The sequence below is a fragment of the Callorhinchus milii genome, unplaced genomic scaffold (genome assembly GCF_018977255.1).
Source record: "Callorhinchus milii isolate IMCB2004 unplaced genomic scaffold, IMCB_Cmil_1.0 Scaffold2, whole genome shotgun sequence".
Classification (NCBI taxonomy): domain Eukaryota; kingdom Metazoa; phylum Chordata; class Chondrichthyes; order Chimaeriformes; family Callorhinchidae; genus Callorhinchus; species Callorhinchus milii.
In genome coordinates, this window is record NW_024704743.1 from 19,062,597 (window position 1) to 19,076,996 (window position 14,400).

The 14,400-nt window shown below is 39.2% G+C and overlaps 1 protein-coding gene across 4 annotated transcripts in view; it reads left to right on the plus strand.

Moving 5' to 3' along the window:
• LOC103176297 (voltage-dependent L-type calcium channel subunit beta-2) overlaps nucleotides 1-14,400 on the plus strand; it is a 76,312-nt gene that overhangs the window by 41,482 nt on the left and 20,430 nt on the right. For 3 of the 4 annotated variants that reach the window (XM_007889749.1, XM_007889750.2, XM_042346893.1), the window contains exons 3-6: nucleotides 6,739-6,861; nucleotides 7,492-7,628; nucleotides 10,747-10,823; nucleotides 13,270-13,403. In XM_007889749.1, coding sequence (XP_007887940.1) covers nucleotides 6,739-6,861; nucleotides 7,492-7,628; nucleotides 10,747-10,823; nucleotides 13,270-13,403 — 471 coding nt within the window. Of the gene's footprint in view, nucleotides 1-6,738; nucleotides 6,862-7,491; nucleotides 7,629-10,746; nucleotides 10,824-13,269; nucleotides 13,404-13,548; nucleotides 13,569-14,400 lie in introns of all 4 variants that reach the window. The other variant, XM_007889751.1, reaches the window with a different exon arrangement.

Genomic DNA, 14,400 nt, shown 5'->3' on the forward strand with positions numbered 1-14,400 from the left:
CCTCTCGATGACATGATAAGGCGCGATATCAAATGCAAGGATTAGTATTACTATTAAGTGTAAACGTTTCTTTGGAATTAGCTTAGTACAGAATCGAATCTAATAATACGTCAGATCTTATCACATCACATATCACATCCCAAAGAGCTTCAAAATGTTTTCTGTAAAGTGTAGTTAATGTGCATTTGTAGCCAAATGCAGTCGCTAATTTAGCAGACAGAAGTGTCCCACAACAGCTGTGAAGTCTATAATATTTTTTTCTTCTTTGGGATTGTTGACCATGACACCGAGAGAAGTTCCTTTCTTTATTTGAAAAGTGTCATGGGATCTTTAACATCCACCTGAACAGATAAAATCTCAGTGTGCATCCCATCTGAAGGATGGGATGTCCAACAATGCAGCACTCTTCCTGGAATGCGTTTTGAGTTTCATTTCACAAAGATTTACAAAGACTGTACAGCATGAAAACAGGCCACTCAGCCCAACCAGTCCATGCTGGTGTTTATACTCTAAATGAGACTCTCCCTTTCCATTCTAATCTCGGTTACTAGACAAGATGATGAACTCAAAATCCTGATGTGAGGTTTAAACTCAGAACCTTCTGACTCAGAGGCTCCCAACCGAGTCTGGCTACCTACGGTAGCAAGTTCATCCTTCTGAGGCGGGTTCAGAATTGGACTGATTGCCCTAAGGCTAATTTCTACTACATCTGTATCATTTATTCAATCAATTATTTCTGTGCAGTATAAACAGATAAAGGTGAAATAGTCCTCTTGTGTATGAGTATCCGCCTTATCTATGCCCTTCATTGCTTTTAAATACCAAGATTGTGTCTCCCGCATTATTTTCCCTGATTAAGAACAAGTTCATCTCTCTGAGCCACTGCTCGCACATAAAGCTCAGAGTCCCGGCGATCATTCTTGTTGCCCTTCTCTCAGCCCTGTCCAATTAAATATCTTTTCAAAACAACAACTTGCACTGCTATAGTGCCCTTCACATCCTTCACTACATTTCGCAGTAAAAACTTGTGAAGCGTTTTGAGATGTCTCAACGACTTGATATCTATATCAAATGCAAGGATTATTATAATATTATTAAAGATATTTTGCCTAAATAATAATAATAATCCTTGCATTTGATATAGCGCTTTTCACGTCTTCTAGATGTCTCAATGCACTTCACAGAATATACTATAAAGTGAATTGACTGTATATTTGTGGGCGAAATGCAGCAGCCATTTGCACACAGCAGTGTCCCACAAACAGTCGTGGATTGAGTGACCAAATTATTATTGTTTTTTTTGAGAGATTATTATCCCCAGAAAAGTGATGCACCAATCGACCAAGAACCGGGTTCATACTTACTGCTAGGTAAACAGAGGGGTGTGGAATAAGGAAACTTGAATAACATTTAGTCCTGCCTGCAATAGAACCCAGGTTTCTTGCTTGCGAGGCGAGTGCTCTGAGTTACAGGACTCCCGTACAAATGCACAGATTGGGATAACATTTTCCATGTTCCTTAACTCGGTTCTTTGTGTTAAATAGTTTAAAGAACATTTGTTTCTTAATTTATCGCCAGTGTTAACTCACTTTCTATGTCAGCGCTGTTCCTGACTTCTGCTCACGTGTAGGCTGCTCCCCTTGATCATCTGCTAACATCTAGGTTGTTTTTAAAAAGAAATACAGAAAAAGTTTCCTAATGTGTATCAGCGTAAAGATACACAGTCACTGCACTTCACAGCAATTGTCTGCAATTAACAGCAATGGATAATGGTGACATTTCCAAGGTTTTCTTGCCTACAAAATACACAGTTACTGCACTGTCTACACTGCCAATCCTATGAAGCACTTTGAGACGTCCACCTGATGTGCAAGGTGCGACATCAAATGCAAGGTTATGATTATTATAATATTTAAACTAATGATTTTTTTTAACCAGTGAATTCCTGATCTCAGTTGCGATACAGTGGGAAAGGGTTAACCAGTGGTTACAGAACCTTTCAACATGTGAGGACATGATTGAATGGGTTGTACCACTCTCTCAATGGTACAGCTCTCATTGTCCAGGCTCACAGAGAAAGAGCGGTCAGTTGAGAGACACACTGGTGGGACACCCTCAGCATGTGTCACATTGCTTGGAGGAAGCGAGAAAATTGAGGCAACCCTCTCCACAGGCTTATGCTACCTGTGAGAGATAGCTTTAAATCTCTTCAATAGTAAAATATTTTGCCCATTACCTTTCAATTCATTTTCAGCGCCAGTTTTTTTGTTGCAGAGAAACATATGAATTAGAAGATGCCAATTTGCAATTTTTCCCTCTTCCCAGTAATCTCTGTTAATTCCTTCCTGTGGCACTGTTGGAGAATTTACATTTCTAAAGCTTGCTTCTGATCACATAGGTGTAATGGACAAGCATAACAAACAGGTATTGACTGGAAAACCGATGACATTAGCCGGAGTATGGTTGGAACAGAATGTTGTGTGTGCGTCACAGAAGTTATTTCTGTACCAGCTGCCTCCTGAGCTGAATGTAAATTGAAATTAGCGGCACTCAGTTTGAATATGGTTTCTGAAAGGAGTGGGAAGCACAGCTGCCAGGCTTTGAGGACTGAGAACCTGCAGAGCCATGAGCGAATGGGCCACATCAGCCTCTGTTTCACCTCATCGATCAACTGGGCTTCAAGTGTATGAATTGGGACTTAGATTCTCGGCACAATTAACAGCACAGATTACAAAATTGGAAGCTGCCCTTGGTCACTGTTCCATAGCGCAGCTTCGTAAACTGTTCAATAATTCAAAACCAGCAGAGGTTTACTCTGCATTGCAATACAGAACAGAAAGGGAAATAATAATTATAATAATAATCCTTGTATTTGATGTAGCGCCCTATCAAGTCATCGAGGTGCCTCAAAGTGTTTTACAGGATTGTGTACTTGCAGCTGGACACGGCAGCCAATTGCACACAGCAATGTTCCACAAACGGATATGAAATGAGAGACCAATTTTATCTAAGGAATTGTTGTCCAGGATTGTTGAACATTACAAGCTTCTGACTTAGTTTTTAAAAATCGCATTTTGCATCTCATTGTTACTGCACATTTCCAGCTGGATGATGCTGATATCATTGGCCATAGTTATTGCCACTCCATGACATCAGTCTATTACTGAACACTCTTTTCATTAAAAAAATAAGTTAAATTGAGCAAAATGTCATTTAAGACTATAGCGGGGGGGAGGGAAAAGGAAAGGGAATAAGCCTGTATACAATTTGAATAAGCCTGTCTAAAATTGTCCCACTTTATTTAGGTACTAAGAATAAACTGAGTCAAACTGGAAGCAGGCTTTAATACCTCCTACTGTTTTTCTGAAAAATGGCAGATTATTTTTGCCTAAATATGAATCTGCTGTGAGTCATATAACATTGGATTGCAGTATCTCTCTCTGTGATTCAGCCCCCAATGCATGATAGTTACTTAATGGTTGATCTTTCTAATAGCGTGATTCAGTTTTCGTTTATATGAATCACTTGGTTTAAACTGGTAATTGCATTGTTAGCATAATTTGATATTTCACACCATGCAACATTTTTTTATACTTTGGCACCAAGAATGTTGCCTTAAGCATACGTATGAATGCACATTTACTTTGTGATGGACTCCTTTGTACTGTTTGCTTAATTTATGTAAAGGAAAAATAGTCTGTTTGCAGAAATGAAAAAGTTAACTTTCGTTTTAAAGTCTAAAAAGAAGCTAAATAAATTAGACCGCATACAAAAATGTCACTTGTCACTGCTTGGTATTTTTAATCTGCAGTTTACTGGAATCTTGATTCAAGTGTAATACTTGTTGGCAAACTGGCTGTGTGCTCATCCAGATTTAGCTGCCCCACAGTGCAGAGAAACACAGTTTCCCTTTCCATAGAATTATATAGTCTCGCTGTGCCTCTACTTGGTGATTTGGGGCCTGGCCTGAGAAGAGCACATACTCCGTTGGATGCAGTATTTATTTTCTGTTGCTGGAGTTGGAGGAGGTAGTGGAGGACAGGAATGTTGTTTACAGAGATCAATTGGCCAGGTTTCAATAGGAGAAAGATAATAAAAAATAATAATCCTTGCATTTCATATAGCGCCTTGTCATGTCATTGAGACATCTCAAAGCGCTTCACAGAATATACTGTAAAGTGGACTGACTGTGTATTTTGTGGCCGAAACATGGAAGCCAATTGCGCAAAAGGTGATGGTGTCAGTTCTGCATTTTGTTTAGTTGTTTTTGGTGATTTGGGAATGTTGGTATACAATTTTGTCTAAGGAGTTAGAATGGGAAGGAAAGTTCAGTCAGGCAAGATTTGCATGGTCTGTGGAAGGAGTGGGGTTTTCTTCCTCCAATCTTAAAGCCTGTTTGCCATTGGATTTAGCACAATATGGAGAAAACAGCAAACACTTTGCAGCCCATCCAGCCCATTCCTCTCTCATCCAACACTATCCTACCACAGACTTCACCACATCCAGTATTTCCTCATAGAATCAGCAAATGTTATAGCACATCAACAGGCCAGTCAGCCCATCAAGTCTGCCCTGCTGCCTTTCTCCACGTGAGTCAACTAATCTTCTGCTTTCTGCTTCTTCAGACCTCTTTTAATATTCCTCTCTTTCAAGCATCCATCTAATTCCTAATTCAGAAATTCTATTACGCCACTTGCTCCTTCCTTCACCATCTTCAGACTGCACCTGAGGACCTTCCTCTTCGACCCTGCATACGATCACGTCCCCCCCTCCCCCTGGATCGGTGTCCCGCTCCTCCACAGTCAAGCGCTCTGGGACGTTACCTTGCCTGAGGGCCTCTATATAAATACAAGTTGTTGTTGCTTTTGTGATCTATTCAACACCAGAGTACATTTTCCCAAGTTCTTCACCAGTGAACCATAGAGGAAAGAACAGGTTGGGTCAGTTTGTAGTTGGTAGAGTTCAACTCGCGGTTAGAGCATATTTAGGGAGCAATTCAACCCAAGACTCGATTTACGTTGTTGTTGTAGCATTTAGAGCATCCAGAACTTAGCAAATTTTTTAATGCAGCCTTAAATTTTAAACAGGTGTTCTATAATATTTTTAAGCCCACGAATAGAATAAATCTATACTCAGCTAAGATTTCTCTCCAATTGTTGGGGGATAAATGGTGGCAATAAGTTTCACTGGTGATAATTACTGCATCACATTCCACATTTTCCTCCCAAATAGCATTGAGGTGCACAAACTAGATGAATCCATTTTGATAAGGCAGTTGAGGTCCAAAGTTCCACCTTGTCTTAGTCTGTAAGACCATTTTGTCTTAACATTTTAAGATTGTAGCTTAGTGGTTAGAGCACTCACCTCACAAGTATTGGGCAAGTTTCCTTACTCCACACGCCTCTGTTACCTAGCAGTACGTAGGAACCCGATTGTTAGTTGATTGTCGGATCGCTTTTCTGGGGGTAATAATTCCTTCAAAATAAATAAAAATAATTTGGTTACTCAATCCACAACTGTTTTTGTGGGACACTGCTGTGCACAATTAGCTGTCGCATTTGCCCACAAAATATGCAGTCAATTCACTTTATAGTATATTCTATGAAGCGCTTTGAGACAACAACAACAACGAAATTACATTGATAGCGCCTTTCATGTTGGGAGGACATCCCAAGGCACTGATATCTCGAAGATGTGATAAGACATGATAAGGCACTATATCGAATGCAAGGATTATTATCTTTTAATATTATATCAAATGCAAGGAATATTATTATTATCACACAGAATCATGGAAAATTCTTCAATCCAGTTTTATTTTGGAAGCTATCTTAAAAAGAACCAGCTTCCAAATTGAGATTGATTTGAAGAAATTAAGGTAAAATTACTGATCATTTTGTTACCTATTATAGTGAGAAATCCATCCATCAGATATTGTCATGTGAATTGCCAGTGCAGTGAACTAGCATCTGTTGCAAGGTTCAGTGCCCTTAACATCTGAATGGAGAGTGACTGACATTTAGAGCAGAGCAAAGAACTAAAAGTACCTCAAAATGATTGTCAGTTTATATATTAGTGAATGTGAAACACTGAGCTTTAACTCTGAAAACAAAGTAAATAAATGAACCTGAGTAATAATTATACTGTCTGAATAAATGTGTGTTTAAGTAGATTCACTTCCTAATTTCTTTTATAGCTCAAAATGAGTGTAGTCAGAAATACAACAGGGGCGTAATTGAAACAGAACTTATGTGAAAGTGTTTATACTGTCAGTGCATTGACACTCGTTCTGTTCCTAGCAGAGAATAATGCACTGTAGCTGGTAAATACAGTAAAACTCGCGTAAGTCTGATCTGTATCAATCGTTTAATCGTCTAAGTTGTACATCTGCCAAAGTCCTGTTAAATTTCCTATTAAATTCGTTTAAATTGATCTGCACTATTAACTGGCAATGTCGCCACTGCACTTGCTGCTACCGAAAAAACTTTGTTTCCTGCGCCTTCCTCTAACGGAAAACCACACATACGCACTACGACGCTCTCCACATCTTCCCTCCCGGGGACGTAACATCAATATCATTCTTATCTCTTCAATATAAGTACCCCTATATCAACACCCTTCAGAATTTGAAATGAGTGTGCAGCGAGTAAATAAAAAAAAGGAGGTAAATGGAAACAGAAGTGTAAATTTGTGGTGTAAAGTCAGTTTGACAAGATCCTTTCTTTTAATCTCTGACAGACCAAACCTGTTGCATTTGCTGTTCGGACAAATGTCAACTACATCGCAGCACTTGACAATGATGTCCCTGTCCCTGGCATGGCTATCTCGTTTGAAGCAAAGGATTTTCTTCATGTTAAAGAAGTAAGTAAGATCCACAATGACATCTTTGTGTTGTCTGATTCGGCATCTTTCCTGATAACAAATCTAGTTTAAGGAAGCAAGAACAAGAAATTCCACCTGGGTCTAGATTCACTTTATTCTTGTAGCATTTTAGACCGTCCAGAATTTCAGCAAATCATTGAATACAGCCTTAACTTTCAAGCTTTGTCATTTTAAAAGAACTTACACAAAAAAATCTGGCTTCAAAATGAAGACCATGTGTAATAATTTTCCAACAATTCTGGTTGTTTTGAAACGCTAGGCAAATAGAGTAAATCTAGATCTAGGTAGAATTTCTCCCCATTTGCCTCATGATAACATCCTGGATGGTTCAGTTAAGTGAATATGCACCTCCCTTCTCTGCCCCCTCCCCTCACTGAGACCAGTAACAATTGTTGAATACACATATGCCTAATGTGATATTGATCACCACTGCTAATTTTGATCCATATGCCTCTATGTTAAATATCCTAGTGTTGAGAAATTTTGAGCGTAATTTTGATAAAGTTCTGCTTTTAAAGACAATTCAACTGCTTTTCTTAATATCAAATACGTTTTTTCAGATGTTTTTAACTTTTCCTCCCTCAATTTGTTCCCTGCTTCTGTGTGTAGAAATTTAACAATGACTGGTGGATAGGACGGTTGGTTAAGGAAGGCTGTGAAATAGGGTTCATCCCGAGTCCAGTCAAACTAGAAAACATGAGGCTGCAGAGCGAACAAAAGGTGAAGCAGGGAAAATTCCACTCCAGGTAAGAGCAAATTGAAATGTCCAAGTATAGAGGGCCTCAGAGCAAACACGTGCTTCCAATGCAGATTCAAATTGGGGTGCCTTCATTCTTTGGCTGAGTTTTTCAAATATTTTCCGTGCAGATGTTGCCTCTGCCCATTACTCCAGGAAGGTAACAACTTGTCTCATTTGGTAGCACTATCATCTCTAGGACAGAAGGTTGCAGAGTTTCAAGTTCCAAATCAGGAGCTAGACTGACACTCCTTACTGCCAAAGATGTTGTCCTTTCAATGAGATGTGAAACCAAGATCCTGTCTCTCTGTTTAAATAGACATTAAAGATCCCCTGGCACTATGAGAAAAGAGAAGGGTGTTTCTTTCAGTATCCTGGCCAACAATTGGTATTCACTTCATGGCTGTATGTGACACGTTGCTGTGAACAAATTATCGACCTGCAATACACACAGTCACTTCACTTGTCAGTAATTTATTTATGAAGTGTTTAGTGATGATTTGACAATATAGGCACTTAGTCAAGTGCAAAGATTGTTATTTATTATGATTCTAAAGCTTATAAAATTTGCAAAAGAACACAGAAGTAATAATCCCTACATTACACATCGTGCTTTACCACGTCGTTGAGACGTTCTCAAAGCATTTCGCGGAATATATTGTAAAGTAGAAATAGTCACGGAGTGAATCAGAAGTGACTGAGACTTAAATTTGAAATTAGGTTCAGCTTCAGTTTTGATCACGTTTGCTCTGGTCTGGCCTGGAGCTGGATCGTGTTGATGAACATTGAAAATGCAGTATATTTTGGTCCAACTAATCCTATTAATGATCATTTTGACCAGGAATATAAATTTATTGTTGATGCTAAATGATGTTGTGGAATTTTTTCTCCTCCCGCTCCCTTAATGTGCAAATCCATCTATTGATATTGATATTGATCCATCTATGTTGTAAAGAGCTATATTGTAATGGTCTGTCAATATCACCTGTAGTGTCCAGCAGGAGACAAATCCTTCAGCTTTACTAAAACAGAGACAGTTTTTTTTAGTGCTTTAGCATGTCAAGATATCTCAAAGCGCTTCACAAAAAAAATGTCGACAGTCCGTTTTTGAAGGTAAATAACCCCATTTCAAACCAACTTAGTTACTTTGTGTTTTACGTTATTGAATTTATGAAGAACACAGGAAAGACTACCTTTATCTCCGTCTAATATATTTCAGGCTGAATAGATAGCAACAAGTTGAGGAAAACTCCTATTTGTTTTATTTTATTATTTCTGGCAACTTTGCCTAGTGTCTCTCAAGGTGCTCATCAAATCAATAGAAGCAACTTATTGCCAGGATCTATTGTTGGGGAATAGCCCAGCCATTTACTAAAGAGGTTTACTTTTGTACAGCTTCATTGAAGTTCTGCCTGTTCTGTGATGAATGTTTGTAAAAGGCAAAACTGCCTGTGGTGGGTTACGTATTGAATCTTTTTAGTTGCGTCCTTGTGGATGTGATATTGCTGCTGCCATTGTTAATTATCAATGCTTACACAGAGTAGATGATGCAGTGAGGTCTTGCAAGCTTCGTCAAGCCTTATGGAATTGAGCCTCTTGATAAAAGATCTTCTGTTTTTAAAGAAAAGCCTCTTTTCATTTAGTGTGGGTTAGCTGCATCATGAATTCTTGACGTGGGGGAAGAGATGCTGAGCAGAGGCTTGGCACTTAGTCACACATAAGGAAGGAAAATGAAGAGTGACTCACCCAAGGCCACCTTTTTCACATCTCCAAGTGGGTTGGCAGAAGCCTTGGAGCAGGTTGTCTGGTTGCCCTCCAAGAAACAGTGAGAGGAGTTTTTAAAAAAAATTATATCGCTAAATGCTTAATCACGAGAAAGCATGGAAATTTTGACTTGTGTTGGCTGTAAGAACCTGGGTAGATGCAGATGGTTCATAGCAGTAAGGATTTATAGCTACTGACCCCAAATCGACTTTAGTGGCATTTTTCCTTCCCCTTGTTCTGTTGAATTGTTCAGCTTATTAAAATGAGACATGTTCATTTTGCCCAGAGTAAAGTTCCCGCAGCTCATTGCTAACACTGAGTTCAAGTTAATGTTCCCTTTGATAGTTAGAGCTTTGTATAGACCTGGATGCGCGTCTGGCAGATGCTTCACATAGTTACACAGAGTGACACAACACAAAAACAGACCATTATTCCAAGTAGTCCACTCAGCGTGCATACAATTCTCCACCCTTCCAATTCCTCTCAACTTTACCCCTCCTCTATCAATGTATGGATCACATTTTCTCTTGAATCATTGATGCTTTTAGTTTCAGCCACAATATCCAGTTCCACATTCTCACCATCCATTTTGTGAAGAAGTTCCTCCTACACTCCCTATTAGATCTATTATCAATTGCAAGGATTATTAATATTATTACTAACTATCTTCAATTGATACCCTTTAGTTTTGGACACACCAAGAGCTATCAAATGTTATTGAATCCTTTCATAATTTTAAACACCTCTATCAGTTACCACCCCATTCTCAATGGTGAAGTCTCAAAGGATGAGCAACACATCTTGGAGTCAGCAATGCATACATCTGGAGGCATTCAGTGTACTAAATATCAAATGGATTGCTAAATTAACTTCAACGTACCTTAATCCAATCTCAGTACAGTACCTCCTTTCGCACCAGTGAATGTATCTATTTCCTATATGCAGTTACTCCTTTGGCCTTCCAGAATGCAATTGCCAATTAGATGTCAATTTGTGCTGATTTTGTGAGCAGTTTGGCGATACAAGCCCACAGCCTCTGGGAATTGCATGATGATTATTCAATATCCTTTCATTCAGTGCCCATACAGCCAGTACACACAAGAGGCCTTCATCCCATCAGTCTAGACTGAAATCAAGTCCAGGACCCAGAGGTGATTTATGTTAAATGCTCTGTTACATCAACCCATAAGAGTTCATGCAAACTGGCACAGTTCATTAACAGTATAATGAGGTCTTAAAATGCAAGAATCACTAAGAAAATAATAGTTTCAGTGCATTTGTAAAGACATAAAAGGGAAGATCACTATTTTTAATGTATTACATATGATAAACCAGTGTTTCTGATTTGAGTTCCTATTTTTCAGTAAATCGGGAGGAAATTCATCGTCCAGTTTAGGTGACATGGTACCTAGCTCCCGGCGATCGACCCCTCCCTCATCTGGTAAGTCTCTCTCTTACATCCATGACAGGCAGACAGCTGGTCTGATCCTAACCACGAACAAAGCTTCTCTAAAGCGCAATAGGAGGTGACTTTCCTTATGATTTTTCCCAGGGGATGTCACAAATGTTCTTTCCCTCCAGCGCAGGGTTGAGATTGGGAATGTCTGCATTGCCACGGGGTGGGGTTGGGGGTGGGGGAGCGTATTTACATCTTGTAGGCCACATGGTACAGTGACCTGTTGCTCCAGTGCACTGCACAGCCCTTTAACCTATGAATTTTGTAAGTGAAACACAAGGTTGTTGTAAAATAAGTAGCAATTTTTTGTTTGCCTTGACCAATACCTACGAGTCCTTGCATTCATCTGGTCTGACAAGATAGGAGCAGGATACAAGAACACAGGGAAATGAGCAACAAGAAATGCTCCTCGGGCCCCTGGAACCTGCCTCCTCCAGCAGATAATTTGCTCTGTCACAGATGCTCCCCACTCATTTTATCACCTGAGGCAGTCGAAGAACCACAGCTACTTTATAACCCTCTAAGACTACACAACGGGGTGAAAACTCCAGGATATTGTATTATAATCTGCATCATTCGGCACTTCACAGTTCACATTCCCACGGTGCCTGTAGGACTGGTGTTTCAGGGCGGTTAATAACGTGTGTCTGTGCTTCTTCTGATCACTTTCAGTGATCTACTAACCAGATGTGCATCTTCTCCTTGTGTGTGTGTATGTGTATATGTATGCATGAAAGTATTCTGTTTTAAAAGAAACAGGATAGAAAGGCAGGAGTTACAGTCTATAGACCAGTGAACCATAGATATTTACAACACAGAAGGAAGTTGTTTGGACTCTCTGAAAGATATCTCCATTTAGTTCTCCTATTCTCTTGACTTTCCTCCACATCCTTTCATTTTGTTCTTATGAAACCATAGAAATGTATAGCTGAGGAACCAGAGGAAATTCCAACTGAAACTGTGTTTACCAAAGAGATGTTAGAAATCAGTGATCACACTTTCTGCTGTTGAGCAATTTGTTTAGCAACCCGATAGCCGAGAGTCAAATGCCATGATCCACGGAGGTTGAATAGACCAACAAAACTTGATGGACACTGGCACTGAGAATGGTGGTGTCAGCGCAGGAAAGTAACTGTCACACCAGTTACTTTCAATCATACTTTCTAAACTTAAGCACTATATTTAAGTGCTCTGAGACGTTGCCCCATGTGAAGGGTGCTATATTAACGCAAGGTTTTTTTTCTGTTGTTATTTTATCAATTCCATTCGAAAAAAAATCCCTTTTTGCTTTATTGTTTATTAAATGGAATAATCAAGCAACTCCCCTCTCCTTCACTTAAAGAAACAGGTGACTTGAAACATGTGGGCACCCTTGTTTGTATTCACTTCATGGCTGTTTGTGGGACACTACTGTGCGCAATTGGGATGCCGTGTTTACCCACAAATACACAGTTTACTCCACTTCACAATATATCCTGTGAAACAATTTGGGACATCCTCCTGACACGAAAGGCACAATACCTTTAGGGGTGAGGGTAATAACTTAAATTTATCGGATACTTGTAAAAATTTAACGAGTAACCTCTTTTCTGTGTTTCAGTTGAACGTTTACATATATCAGGATAAAAATTTCACCTGGATTCACCCTATTCTCTTCTCATTTCAGAGTGTACATAGTTTGGCAAATTCTTAAACGCAGTCTTAATTTTGAGAGTGTTTTTCTGGAAGTTTCTTTTAAGACCTGCAGAAAGCTGACTTCACAGTTGAGACTGAGTTCAACAATTTATCAAATTCTGCATGCTCTGAAATACTAACTAAATAGAGTTGAGTAGGGATTCACCTGCAAAATACAATCTCTACACTTTACAGTACGTCCTGTGAAACGCTTTGAGGTGTCCTCCTAACTGAAAGTTGTTATATCAGGTGCGAGTATTATTATTAATTTTGGGGTAAGGGGCAGGTAAATACAACTGAAAGGATTGTTCTTGAGGGAGTTGACACAGACGCAATGGGCCAAATGGCCTTCTTCTGTGTTGTAAATGTCTGTGCTTTATGAGTTCTAATAATAATAAATCTAGACCCAGGTGGAATTTCTCCCCCATTGTCTTCTTGTTCCTTTTTCTGTGTAGTGTACCTTGATGGTTTTATTAGTTACGATTTCGCCCACAAAGTATACTGTCACTTCACTTTACAGTGTATTCTGTGCTTTGAGTGGTCTTGAAGACGTGTTAAGGCGCTATATCAAATGCAAGGATTATTATGATTTGTATTTTGTTGCCATATTTTGAGTTATATTATTTATATTGTTGCTTTATTTTAAATGATTCATTTTCATTCAACTCATATATTCCTTTGTCTTTCTCTCCCTACCCCCCCCACCTCCTCCCCCCCAACCCGAAACCTGGTAACCTGGACCCGTTTGTTCATGTAGCTATTGATCTAGATGCCATGGGCTTAGATGCAGAAGACAATGATACCCCAGCAAACCACCGCTCCCCTTTAACCAATGTAAACAGTGTAACATCTTCCCAATCTAAAGAGAAAAGAATACCCTTCTTTAAGAAGGTAACAGTTATTTCTGAGCTGCAATCTGTCGCACGTGGTAACCAGCAGTCCACCACTCAACAAGTCTTGTAGCCACTTGTGCCCTGTGGAAAGTCAATAACACGCATGCTCTGCTATTCTTTGTTTTTCTCCCACGTCTCTGTAGCTAAACAGAAGCAGAAATCGGTAAGTCTGCATTCTCACCTCCTAGTTGAGTCAGTGGCACCATATGCGTTGAAAACTACATTCCAGTCAGTCTGAAAGAGCTCCAACGGCTGAAAAAATTCTTACAATGGAATTGAGTCAAAGGAATTCCACTTGCGATTATTTTGATTTACTCGAGCAGCTAAAAAGAGACCTTAAAGACCAACCCTCAGTAGACGCTGCTGGTGCCATTGCAATCTATCATGCAGCCTTAACAAAAGCACTGTTGATATCGTGCTGGTGTCTCAGTGGTTTTGTTAAACCTTTGCATTCATTTGAGAAATAGTTTTTTTTTTAAAAAAGAGTACTTGATTGAAGCTACATGCCTGGTCCACCTACTCTGAGCCCTGCATGAAACCTTTATGTTATTTGTCACTTGGTGTCTGTTATGCTACATGCTTGTGTTTGTCTTTTGTGATCGAGCATGCTGTGTGTCATGTTCTTAAGGTGTGATCCGAAAAATGAACCATTTGCTGCCACTGTTTTTAGAACTTGTATATTTGGAAACTTTGCTCTTGTTTGGAAGTGGTCCAGTGCAGAATCATGTTTCAACTGCAAAGAAACTCAAAGAAAACAAAGAGTGAATATGTTTCGACTGCAATTATTTCAATCTATTCCAATCTGAATTACTTCCCTACAGATTTCTCCAATGCTTCTTTCTGCAGGGACCCATCAGAGGTTTTAATTTCACTAAATCAAGTCATAGATTTCAATTTGAAAAGCAAAATAGCTATTGTCTATAGAAAAGACTTACTTTGCTAAATCTAAAATCATTAACTCTCTTCACACGCACCCTTGCAAAATAGAGTTCACA